This window comes from Teleopsis dalmanni, chromosome 2 (assembly GCF_002237135.1).
Source record: "Teleopsis dalmanni isolate 2A chromosome 2, ASM223713v2, whole genome shotgun sequence".
In the NCBI taxonomy this organism is placed as follows: Eukaryota; Metazoa; Arthropoda; class Insecta; order Diptera; family Diopsidae; genus Teleopsis; species Teleopsis dalmanni.
Window position 1 is genome coordinate 39,026,732 of NC_051847.1, and position 14,191 is coordinate 39,040,922.

Consider the following 14,191-nt stretch of genomic DNA (forward strand, 5'->3'; position numbering starts at 1 on the left):
GTCCATCTACCAAAATCTACACAACATATTCTATGAATGTTGATATGCACTACATTGTATAAATACTTCTTTAATTGGGCTAAAAATGTATATATATGTATGCATATAAATATATGTATCGTTGGTATACTTACATATATAAATATATATTGTTTTTATTATTAAAACTCGGTCATAACGAAAATAATGCTATTTTGCCCACCTGGTCCCTACTCACCACGATGTTTGCTAAAATCGAAGCACTCTCCGAGAAATTTCGTTGTTTGTTTTGGTTTTTTGACATTAAAAATCTGTTAAGAGGATTCAAAATTTACTCTCAGTTTTTTTTCTTTATCTTCTTTGATATATACATTAATAAGTGATTGAAATTACCCCCAAGCAATCTATATTCACCACAATATAAAAAATAAAATACTGGCAACCATATTCACACCCAACAGGTTGGTGGTGAGAACCGCCAAAAATCATTCTGTCAGAATTCATTTTAGTAAAATAGCGCGGAATAGGTGCAGTGCAATAAATAAGAAAATAATTTGTGATTGTTTTTGTGTACAAAAAAAATAAAAGAAAATGTTTGAAGCTCGTTTAACTAACGCCACAATTTTAAAAAAAATATTAGATGCTATTAAGGATCTGCTGAACGAAGCAACGTTCGATTGCAGTGACTCCGGCATGCAGGTATGCATAGTCCCACGCCACTTAGGTGTAGCAGAGAAAAAAATCAGTCAAATAATAAATTTTACATATTTTTATAGCTGCAAGCCATGGACAACTCTCATGTATCGTTGGTGTCATTGGTTTTACGTTCTGATGGCTTCGATAAATATCGTTGTGATCGCAATCTTACAATGGGCATGAATTTGGGCAGTATGGCGAAAATCTTGAAATGCTGTAAAAACGAAGATACTACAACTATTAAAGCACAAGATAATGCAGATACTGTGACATTTGTATTCGAATCACAAAATCACGAAAAGGTTTCCGATTATGAGATGAAATTGATGAATTTGGATCAAGAACACTTGGGTATACCAGAAACAGAATACGCATGCGTTATACGTATGCCTTCGCTGGAGTTTGCACATATTTGCCGCGATTTGGCACAATTCAGTGATACTTTGGTCATAAATTGCACTAAGGAAGGTGTTACTTTCTCGGCATCTGGTGATATTGGCCATGCCAATATTAAACTGGCACAAAGCTCAAATGTTGATAAAGAGGAAGAGGCGGTTACCATTGAATTGCAAGAACCGGTTACGTTGTCTTTCGCTTGTAACTATTTGAATGCCTTCACAAAGGCCACTCCATTATCCACCCAAGTTCAATTATCCATGTCAGCGAACGTTCCGTTGGTTGTTGAATATCGGATAACTGATTTAGGACAAATTCGGTACTATCTAGCACCAAAAATTGAAGATGACGATAATTAATTTTAATTAAATATTTATATTACAAGTGGACTGGAGTTTGGTACTACAATTTAAGTAGTATCTGCTCTTTTTTTATATTTTATATTATATACACTTAGTACATTAATAAAAATTAAACTATATAATAATAAACTTTTTTTTTAGAAGTTTTTTGAAATTTTATGAAACCAATTGCAGAGACCGTGTTATCTTGTGCAGCTCCACAAGTAATTTCAGTTCTACTGTTAAACGTGGTTAACTCAATATATCAAGTATCATCATTCAAGGTATGAATTAGTAAGTAAGCATTACATATATGCAATTATGAATATATGTTGAGTATATGCTTAAATTTATTTTAATAATTAGTTCAACCCTCGCTCACAAAAACAATTTCTTCTTAATTAAGTTCCTATTACTTAGATATACGTCTGCTGGCAACTCTTCAATTGGGGGTGAAAATATATTTTTGAAATATATATATATAAGCATATGTCTATGTTTAAAAATGTAATAGATATTTAGTGTTTTTATACTGTTTAAAATTTTATTTGCATATTTAATTTATTATTAGTATTTTAAATACAATATTTTAAGTTGAAATTGTTAATATCAAATAGTAGACAAAAATACTCCATTCTATATTCTCACTTTGATACTTATTCCATGTTAATTGCAATAGATGGTCTCATTGAAAAATGTACCGTACAAAAACTATAAATAAGACTTATCTAAAGTTATACATATACCATTTGTTTAGTCCATTAAATGCCTAAATGAATACTCTACCGTGATATATTTGTGACTTAGGAACAACACACGTTCATGCTACAGTATTTAATGACTCTCAATGTAGGTCAAATATATGGTATACAGTAGCCACCGACATGAAACCCAAACGTGCAGATTACTTCAGGAATATATGTGTTCAATTTAATTTTGGACATTTCCACCTACTGTACTGTAGCTAATTACTGTAGTTTAAATTGTGCCTTAGGCATTATGATAAGTCACAGACCTACATATCATGAGTGATGTCCGTGTGCAGGTCATTACTTCTCTTAGAACACTTATGGCTACAGAGGTATATTATTAATTATATATTCTAAGAACGGTCGAAATTACGTTCCGCAGTTACTTGACAAGTTCGACCAACCACCAAGTGCCATTTCACACACCGGAATTGTGTTCTGGAGTCATATGTCAAGTTTGACCAACTACCAAATGCCGTTCCACACTTCCATTAGAGACAATACAAGCAGAACCGTGTGGGCTACAACTACAATGACAATTTCACTTCTTACGAACTTGTTTTTTCATATATTTAATATAATTAGTTATAATAGGAGTCATTAATTGATTCAAAATAGAAGTTGATTTATATTTTTATCATTAATACGAAGGGAAGTGAAGATTCTATAAAATTATAGATAATTGTATACTACAATATGCACTGCTAAGGCTTGAATGTACACTTTGACTATTAAATTAGATTCTCTAAATAATGTCTATCGATTTTTAATATAATAAACTTTTGTTTTTCTTTCAATATTCTTAATTAGAATTGAAGTAATTTTTTAATTATACTAATTTAAATAATTTAATTAATTCTCGTGGCACATTCTGATGTTCAGCGATCTTTATTAAAATATGTTTAGAAAATTTAAATATTTTGACAAGAACCATACATCGTCCTCGATAGTATAGTGGTTAGTATCCCCGCCTGTCACGCGGGAGACCGGGGTTCAATTCCCCGTCGGGGAGATCAAAATTTTTTTTTTTCATATTTTTATTCATTTGAATTACTGATCGAACTATACTTTATGTACTTTAATAATATTGTATTTATGTGTTTATATCATTGTAACCTTGGATATATATTCTTTCACTAGATATTGAGAATAATTAATGTTATGATTTATAGTGTCATTAATTATAATAATATATTTTTTATAACATATATCTTTAAAGTAGGAAAGTCTAATAAATGGTTTATGTTTATGGTCTGATATCTCTGCTATAAACCTATGCTGTGGCTTATAGCTTAGGTAGGTAGTTTGAAGTGACGGTCTTGTTTCCAAAACGTCCGATTGAGCTCAAATAATGGCCCATAGTGGTACCACAGGAATAGCATTGATACATTCATAGATTGAAAGATCAGTATGCGACAGTATACATATAGCTTAGCTTAGCCAAAAAAGCAATTTTTATTATAATTCGTTGGGAAATGGGTGTGCCTGGATTAGTGCAATGAAGGTAGCGGGATTTTAAAATTTCTTTTCGATGGAGTTTCACTGCCAATCAATAATTATATCCACAGTTCAAACAAAATTAAGTAAAAATGATAGAAAATAATTTAGTCTCTAGATGTATGATCCATATATTTATTTTTAAAGAATTTTATAACATATATTTTGGATCAGAGAAGGTAATGCTTTCTTAGAATATTATCTCATATCCATAGTTCATGATATATAAATGTCTATAATATTGTATATATTCGGAGAATAATGTATGCAATTAATATAATATTAGAATTAAATAAAAGTAAATTAATTTGTATTTTCGATGTAAGCTCTAAATACTTGATTTTAAAGAATTTTTATTATTATTTATTATGTATAAAACTTGTGTGTTCTTAGAGTATATCCATATTCATATTTATAGTTGATTACATAAATCTTCATAATATATGATCCGAGATATATACATATATTAAAATATATATGTAAATATAAATTATTTAAAAATAAATTTGTAGAAATAAACTTACGACTGTACGTATTTAGTAGATACTAAGTTTGAAGACACAAATAATATATCAAAAAAAAAAATTGCTCTCCCCGACGGGGAATTGAACCCCGGTCTCCCGCGTGACAGGCGGGGATACTAACCACTATACTATCGAGGACTTAGAAGATCTAATGCAGCATTTCAGTTTTATGTTTTTTAGTTACTAATTGATCTCTAATTTTATAAAGTTCTTACTACATTGGAAATTGAAACTGTTTATAATCGACTTCCTTTTTCCAGATTTCTCGGGGTTTAATAGATTAATTAGAGTAACCATTTAACGCATATGTTAGTTTAAAATGTTTATAAAAAGTAAACAAGACCGCAAACATTAAATAAGAGAAAATTCCACTCGCCGATAGAAGAACATAAAAAAGTAAACCTCACCCGATAATATTGATTTCAAAAGGACAATATTTTGACATACGCGTACCTCCCCTAAAAGCGGCGGCAATACATCAATATACATGCAAGGGTTGGTTCTATTATTTTTCTGAGGTATTCACTTCATATATATACATTTTTTTTTGTTTGGATAAATACAATACACCAGAACTATAAAGCAATAATTTTTTAAAGTAACAAACGTGCATATAAAAAACCACAAACAATGCTTATAAAATACCAGGTTAAAGCTAATTTATGCCATTTGTAGTTTTTATATCTTGCATTATTTGGTTTGGCATACTTTGTTTATACTCGTATGTATGTACGTACATATAAACTATATGTACATATAAATTTTTAAATATTTATGTTTATTTTTTTCTTCCTCATCATCAATGCCTTGTCTTTAGTTGGCGGACTTTATGGATTTGTGTGCGTGCTTCCTTTATTTGTAGTTCAGGGAGTTACGCAAAATTTATGTGTCTGGAATCTTCGGTGTACATGTGACCAACCCCTTGGGTGTATTTTAATATTATAAACACCGCACAAATGTCTAAACAAAATAATGCTATAAAAACTACAAATGGCAAAGTAGCAGCTAAAGTAACACTTAAGTTCAAAGCGGTACAAAACCAAACAAAACAAAAAAAAAACAGTATAAAAAATATGTGTAACATAATGTGCAGCGTTAAAATAGCAAACTAATGAGAATTAATGGGGATTATAGCTGCCATTTAGTAAAAAATAGAAAACAGAAGGGTTACTACTGGAAGACTACCAACAGCAGCAACAGCAGATAAACAATCTGCTTAGAACAGCGGTTGGCGATTCTTATCTGCATTTTGTTCTTATTAATTTATGCTGCAGGCACAGGTTGAGACTTAATTTGTTTATGGTAACTGTATATATGGTATTTGTATGTTCAATCTAATATGGAAACTGGTGTAATACCATAGTGTCATAGTAGTGTAGGGTATAATAGTGTTAAAGTAACGTCAATATACATATGTTAATTAACTGGTAGTATTAAGACAAAAGCAAGGTGGTGAGGAGAAATTTTACAAAGTTGTTGCATTCCCGGCATCAAAAAGATTAAACTAATATTAATTGCTACTATTAGTTTTTTTTTGTCAAATAAGTTGTAATTTATCTGTTTTACAAATCGAAGTTATAGTCAGTGCAGACCTATAATTAAGTTTTTGTTATAGTTCGGACTTGTTTGTGTTATTTTTGACATTGACATCTATATCTATTTTGCTATATTTCATTAATATTTTTTGTTTTTGGAAAAGGGATCGCAACCATTGAAAACGGATTGATTCTTAAATAAAAATTAGCGTAGTTGAAGACGTACTGATTACTGTTTATGCTGTTATAATATTATCATGTCCCAAAGAATATATAACTTTTTAATTGTAGTGAGACCAGTTTATTGGCAATTACAACCATTGGTAAGGTGAACCACAACTCGTATTCAACTGATTTGGTGCCATGCAACCTTTGTTTTTTTGCGAATAAAATCTATTTTATTTTATTAATAAAATCTATTTCCCGATAAAAAGAAGTTATATTGTGAACATAGAAAGTAAAGACTTCTATCGATGCCTTCTGCTCAAAAAGTACTCGGATTTTGTAAATAAAACACACAAATTTAAATTTTATTCCAAATTTATTTTATCTCCTTCAAAATAAGCTCCTTCTGAAGCGATACACATATGCCAACACTTAACCCAATCTTCCATACACTATTCGTAGGCCCGTAAAGGTATGGCGTTTATTTCCTTCAGCGAATAATCTTTTACCGATTCAATCTACTCAGAATGCTTACCACGAAGAAGCAATTTGAGTTTCGGGAACAGGAAAAAGTTGCACGGATCGAGATCTGGCGAATATGTTGCCATGAAGGTATGGCTTTTAGTTCCTTCAGCATATTCTCTTTTACCGATTGAATCGACTCAAAACGCTTACCACGAAGAAGTAATTTGAGTTTCGGGAATAGGAAAAAGTCGCACGGATCCAGATCTGGCGAATATGGTGCTTTAGCGATGAGAGTGGTGCCGTGTTTGGTGAAAAAATCGCGTATCATAGTACCATAGAATTATCCATCGTAAAAATCGCTAAATGCACATGAGGTAGTCTCACATTAACAGCTGCTGTAAACAAACTAATTGACAGATGGCGCTCAACAGATAGTACCATATGTCAAGAAAAGGTGTAAATTTTTGAAAAAGGTCTATTACTTAAGGAGTAGTTAACAAACAACAAAATCCGGATACATCACATTCGATGATGTATTATAATTATTTAAGAAGCTTTAACAATATTGCTTACTGTTAATATAGAAAGTATTCAGAACACTTATGTCGACATTTTAAACAAAATAATTAGATATAAATCTTTCTATAGCTTCCGGGTCACACTAGCAGTTTTAAAAATGGAAATGTAGACAAGCTTGCTGAGAAAAGGGCAACCTCACTGCATGAATGTCCGAAGTTATTCTAAAATCTTTTATATATTCGTAAGATTGTCCAGTGCATCCCATAAGAGTCCCATATAGTTTTCTTATTACACATGACAGAAGAGTTAATATAAATAGGAAGAATTGACATTTTTGGCTATTAAAAAGTTAAGTCTTTTAATTTCAAAGTTAGTTGAGTTGTTCAGCAAATGCAATATTTTCTACTATTTTCCCTATTTTGATAGGGAAAAGGATGTAGGATGTTGAGAAATGGTTCTGAAGGGAGAAATGGTATTCAAAAGAATTTCGCTCAACATTCAAAGCTGAAAACATTTTCATTGCGTGACTAACGAAACTAAATTATGTTGTGAAAGTTTTTAAAACATTTTCCATTTTCCATTCCTTGCATTTCGCTGTTTCCACTTCAGCACGGCTTTGACTTAACAGTTAGTGGACAAGTTTGACAATTGCAGCAATTGCAGTTGTTTTATCCTTCAGTACCCGAACGGTTTTCCAAGCACTGCTGTTGGTGATGGTGATTCTATAGTATTTCTACTCGGTTTGTTTATATTTTTAGGCAAACACAATATTTATTGTGCTGTCAGCAGCAATGAAAAAGTTACTTTTTGTTAAGTTCTTGTTTTCTTGTTTTCTTGTTGTTATTGTTGTTTTGACTTTTTGTTAGTATTGTTGTTATTGTTGTTATTGTTGTTGACAAGGCAAACATTCTCAACTTGGTATTGGTATCAACTTTTGTGCCGTTAATGTTCGGCTAAATTGTTATTACCCACATGACTGCATTTGTGGACATACATTGCTTGTCTTTCCGAAGAAGTTGCATTTCTGAAAAGTTGCATTTAAATATTTCCATTATTTATATCCTTGTTATTTATGCATTAATGTTGAGGGCTTATCATTCATTAATTGTCGTGCAGTTATAATTTAATAGTTTTATAAAGTACACGTTGGCTTACCTGATTACCATTGCAGTTGGCCAATGCGATTATTACAAGCATTTGATTAATAGGTTCTACCTTAATATTTATGGTGTACACATTCTTTGGATCATTAAGTATGTAAATGGAATATATATCATTGATAGTGATTAATTACTTTTAAATAGAAATGAAATGAAATTGTAATATTTTACTCAAAGTAATTTAATTCAGAGAACTCCATACAATGGAAATTATTTATTAAAAAATTTATGATATGAAATATAGTTTAAATATATTTCCTTGGATATGAATTAATATTAATTATGAAATGGAAAAAAACTACATATGATATAATCTTTATTTTTGTTTAATGTTTATATTTAACTTTATGTCTGAGTGCCCCATTTACTCCTCAGTACGAAATCACCCTTAGTTTTTTACTTACAGTCTTCAGAGACAATAAATCTCAAATTTTCAACTACATTGATCCACAATCAACTAAGGCAATATTCTCATATATATTAAATAGTTTAAAATCAGGGCATTTATTATAAAGGAATAAGATTTGCTTTTCCCTAAAAATTTTTTGTAGATATATATATATAATTATTTTCCTACTATTTATAACCTTTTTGTTTTTATCGCTTACCTCTTAAATCTAACTATAGGTATACATCAAACCTCCTTCTGTTACAGTTCTAAGTTTAGAAGCAGAAGTAAATAAATGTTGAATTGAAAATTAAATTATTTTTATTTAATCAACTTATTTAATTCAAAAATTATATATGCTCTAATATATATGGATTATTCCTCTTAGTAAAAAAATTAACTGATCTCGTTCGATTTAGCTACATTTTTTAGTGAAGTCCTTTCTCAAAAGACCCATATCTCGAGAAAAAATATTGAAACCCATGACGCTTTCGACCAAATCTCAGTCGAAAATGTGTCCGATTTGTAAAAGAATGGCACATATAATGTTTCTTTCAAAAATTTATGAACTCCTAAATAGATTTATTGTTTAGTGAAGCGAAAAAAAAACTTAATTCCTTTTCTTTAGATTCCCATCTTAGAATTACGTTGACTTTTAGAGTATTTCGCCAACTAATTATCTTGTGTATTTTTAAGAATTCACAAAAAATATTAGTAAAAAATGTTATTAGATAAGCTTAAAAAACTGAAAGACTAACTTACTGTAAACCCTTAGATAGAGAGGTACACAAACATGCAATTGGATACTGCTGTTTGTTGGTAGCTTGGTGAACTTAAATATAAACCATACAGAAACCGATAACGCTGATACTCTTAAACGTCCAAAAAACACTAAAAGAGTCATTTTGAACTATCGCAAAGAGAAGTTCAGAGAGCCTGTAAACTATTTAAACCTATCAAAAAACAATACGAATATTATTTATTGCTAACATTTTATATAGCAAAATATATAATCCAAATTAGTGTTACACAGTGTTAGTGCACAATGTACTCAAAACCACAAGTAGTTGAATATATCGACCCATGATTAGAGGTAATTAAACATAACAATAAAAAATATTTTTAAACTTGGATTCGTCACAACACTCTACTGTAAAATCGACAGACAGTGGACAACAACCGCCTAAAAGTCTTAGCATGTCAGACCCCAAGATCTTGACAACTGTCTTTTCTTATTTTAATTTTAATATTTATTCTGTCAAAATTATTTTTCTCTCTACCTCTATATGGTATGTGTGAATAGACCTAATAGTTTTCAAGACAAAATTTTTATACCCAGGATTACAGAACAGGATTAGGAAGGCACCCAAAATTGTTCATGCAAAATTTATATATTTAGTATAATATTTGCAAAGGATTAAAGTGTTGAAGCAAATAAAATTTAAATTATTTTAATATATTTTCCTAACGTACAGTACTTTAAAATGTATAAAAATAATTTTTATATTTTTTATTTAATGTAGTGATGCACTGTCATCAACCAAATCACATTAAATGTATCATCTATATCAGGAACTGACAACCCTCTTCTTATACGAGTATGTAAGAAATAATTTAATTCTTAAAAATGCGTATGTTGAATCTGTATTAATAACATTAATTTTCAATAAATATTAAAAATTAATCATGTAAAAACACATCAATAATATGCATTACACTTTGCAATACAAAACCCAAAACATTAAAGCAAATCACAAGTGCACAAAGGCAGCAGTAGAAGTACCAGAAAAAATCTCATTCGCATGCATTTTGGCCATTTACGACATCTGCTATGGTTTTTTCATTTTAATGATATTTGTGATATTGCAAAATGTGTAGAGAGAAAAAATATTTAAGTAATAAAAATAATTTTTCAAACGAAACTTGCTACAAATAGATGGTACGGCATAGGTTGCTGGTTGGTTTAGTCATCAAACCGAGAAATATGCACATTACGAGTACTACACAAAAACATCATAAACACCCTTCGTAGCTGCAAAAAATGTTTTTGCCAAACTAACATGCAATATAACAAGCCAAAGCCTATTTACCACCCATTGCCGTTGTATCACAGATACCGTGAAAATCATGAAATTCTCGAAAAACATCAGTACCACCACTGCCAACGGGAGCAGTCAACGAGCGTACCACGCTAACATAACCGCAAGCTTTGCAAGTTGCACTAGAAAGTCATAATTTAATCAAAGAATATAAAATTTATAAAATATTTATTGCATTAGCCAAACAGCAAGGAGAGTCGAAAGCGAATCCATACACAATTACACTTCATTGAATTAATAGTAACAACATTCATTTCCGCAGCCCCGTGATGTATACTACAAATGCCATTCTATTCACACCCTCCTCTGTGAGCTGTTAGTCTGCCTTTGTGCCGAGAGCGCATCAAATAGATCCAATTTTCTCGTTAAGCGCATATTTCACAGAGACGTTTCTTTCTTACCATTTCATCTGTAGTATAGCTTTTGTTGTTTTCGTTATGCGCCGCGAAATATGCTTCAATTTTTACGCCACCGTTACAAATGCATCCAATTTTCTTCATTATTTATGTAAGCTCTACTACAAAGACTTCGAACATTCATTGTTTTTGTTCTCCTACTACACTAATTTTGTTTGGCGTTATTTAAAGCTTATCATAAACTATAATAAGATTTCAACATCCATTTTCAGATTTGCTTTTCCATCTTCATATCAATTTTGACAAATTTATTTTTAGAATAACAAAAAATTTGATTATTTTGATACTGAAGATATATTTAGACTTCGTAGTTACTTTCTAGTTGGATATAATTTATTGAAATTAGATATGATTTAAAATTGAATTTGTGTATATGATCATCCTTCTACTTTTTCGAAAAAAAAATTTGCCCTCATATAGAATTTAGCTTAAGGACTTAAAATGGTAATATCTAATCTATATGTATTGGCGAAAGAAATACTATAAGATGCTATTATAAGAATAAAATTCCATACACACTAACGAAAATACTATTTGTTTGGAAAAATTAGGAGACAACATAATGAAACATTAGATCATAGGGAATAATTCAGAGACGACTTAACAAAAATCTATAGTGACAGAAAACTCCTTCGTACCATACTGCACTATTTTTAAATGAAGTGGTATAAGAGTTTATAAGGATTATAAGAGAACGACTAAAAGGTGTGCATTTTTTACACATAAAATAAATGAATCTAACCAGGTTTTTGGAAAAAGAGCACTACAAAGAGAACTTAATAAAATATGAGAGCGTATGGAACACTTTTTAAGACGACTTAACAGAATCTATAGTAATGAAAAGCTCATTCGAAACATACCACATTAATAGTAAATGTAAAGAATTTTAAATAACTAAAATTTCTTTCTGAGGGTCTTACACTGTCTTCTCCTAGTTAACTTCAGTATAATATTAGTTGTAAAAAGTAGAGAATACATTTGTAGATGTGAGATATCGTCTAAAAAGTCTACACTTTTTACTGGGAATAAAATTCTAAGAATACAATATATGCACATACATTTCATTTCAGCATTAGAGTAAAGGTTTAGGTTTATAATGATAAATAATTAAAAACAAGGGTGCGGTGGGTTCAGATAGATCATCCACTAATAGCTGTTGATTTTCTTTAACTGAGATCCGATTTAATATTAATTTATTTAAATTTTAATATTACAAGTGATTATATTAGTTATATAGCTTAAACGTTTTTCTGTTCTTTAAAATTTGGGATATGATTTAAAACTATATTTTAATACACTTACCTTCTGTTTAAAAAGTACCCGGATTTTGTTGTTTGTTAACTACTCCTTAAGTAATACACCTTTTTCAAAATGTTTTTTTGTTATGTTGGTACACCCTTTCTTGAGATATGGTACAAATTTTAGCGCCATCTGTCAATTAGTTTGTTTACAGCAGTTGTTAATGTGAGACTACCTCAAGGGCATTTACTGAGATAGTCAGTAATCACTGTCATCGCTAAGGCACCATATTCGCCAGGTCTGGCGCCGTGCGACTTTTTCCTGTTCCCGAAACTCAAGTTGCCCCTTTGTGGTAAGCGTTTTGAGTCGATTGAATCGGTAAAAGAGAATTCGCAGAAGGAACTAAAAAACATACCTGCACTGGCCCACGAAAAGTGTATAGAAGATTGGGTTAAGTGTTGGCATATGTGTATCGCTTCAGAAGGAGCATATTTTGAAGGAGATGAATTAAATTTGGAATAAAATTTAAATTTAAATGAAATGGAGTGTTCTTCATATACCATAGTGCTATATTTCTACATAATTGTAACAAAAATAATAATAATCTGGTATAATCGTAAGGCCTCAATTGTTCTGGTGTTTCAGTTGAAAGAAATCACAGTTAGACTAAGAAAAAATAGTGATGAGTCTTAAGATGAATAGGAATAAAATGTTGACTACACAAAATTATTGAAAATGGTTATTTTTTATGGCCTCTGAATAAGAATCCTAAGCTTATTTACCAGATTATATCTCTGGTAAATATATGTCGCATAAACTAAATTAAACAATATAATCTTCATGAAAGCAAGTTATCAGGTCTTAATAATAATCTGAAAATGATGGTTAATTCTCCATTATTCTTCGACAAGATTATTTAATATTCATTTCGCTTACCTTTGTAAACTTTAATTTATTTTCCCTATAATTTTTTATTTAGAATAAATAATAATTAAGCAATTCTTAATAACTAATTATGTTTCTTCAAATTTGATACAATTTGTTTTTAAGGAACCCTTTCTATAATTGCTTGTATTTTGCAAAAAAACGCGAACTCAAAGTAAAATATGAAAAGCCAATACAACATTGTTTATAAAAGAACCAATTATAAAAACGAATATTAAACTTTGCATAATAACAAGTAAAAATAAATAAACTGTAGTAATCAAATAGCAACAAAAAAACACAAAAAAAAACCATTTGAGTAAATAGAAAAATGAGAAATTAAAGTGAAAATGTACCTACATATATATCACAGTGAAGCACCTTTCAGTGTTTTTCGGTTAAGCTCCTTTACATGGAAAAGCAGATTACTTATACTCGTACATTTCTACGTTTTCCACAAATTGTTAACTACATTTTCGATTTACGCTTTCCAGCAGTCAGTATTCAACAGCCATCATCCAACAACCAACAGCCAACAGCCAAAGGCCTCCAACTCCAGTTGAGGGAATTTAAATCAGCCGCATCTTACATCACAATGACCCACTCGAAAAAAGGCTTTTCATTTCGTTAATTACAAAATACAAATATGAGCATTTTCAATTTGATTTCATTGCAACACTTGAACGCAACAGTCGAGTGCCGGCAACACCACTTGACAGCGAATTATTTTGAGTAAATACAAAATGTTCGACAATCTGTGTACCACACGCGTTTTAGCAGAGATACTACAGCAGAGTCTCTGCGACAGAACACCCATTGGCGAATGTGGTCAAACACCCCACGATCCACGACCCACGACGCCCGACCCCCAAATCCCGAACCCATTGCTGTGACTTACGCAGACTGACGATTCTTCACAAAAATCCCATTGGCATAGAAAGAGTGAACAGGAAGAGTAGAACATCACGTACTGTCGATATTGACATCGTTAATGATACCGATGAGGCGAAAGCAACTGTTGTCGATATCGGCATCGATGTGTCTATGCAGAGTTGTTGCTGTTTTAAATGTTGTTGGCCGTGACCGTGGCAACATTGCC

The 14,191-nt window shown here is 30.8% G+C and overlaps 1 protein-coding gene and 2 non-coding genes across 3 annotated transcripts; 2 read left to right on the top strand and 1 right to left on the bottom strand.

Moving 5' to 3' along the window:
• The first annotated feature begins 464 nt into the window (after positions 1–464).
• On the top strand, positions 465–1,522 carry LOC119680948 (proliferating cell nuclear antigen-like). Its single transcript, XM_038093985.1, has 2 exons — positions 465–678; positions 756–1,522. The coding sequence occupies exons 1-2, from the start codon at positions 571–573 to the stop codon at positions 1,428–1,430; spliced, it is 783 nt and encodes a 260-aa protein (XP_037949913.1). The 5' UTR covers positions 465–570; the 3' UTR covers positions 1,431–1,522.
• A 1,579-nt stretch (positions 1,523–3,101) lies between these two features.
• Positions 3,102–3,173, top strand: Trnad-guc. Its single transcript has one exon. It is a non-coding gene; the product is annotated as a tRNA-Asp (tRNA).
• A 1,075-nt stretch (positions 3,174–4,248) lies between these two features.
• On the bottom strand, positions 4,249–4,320 carry Trnad-guc. The gene has a single exon. It is a non-coding gene; the product is annotated as a tRNA-Asp (tRNA).
• Positions 4,321–14,191: the final 9,871 nt, after the last annotated feature.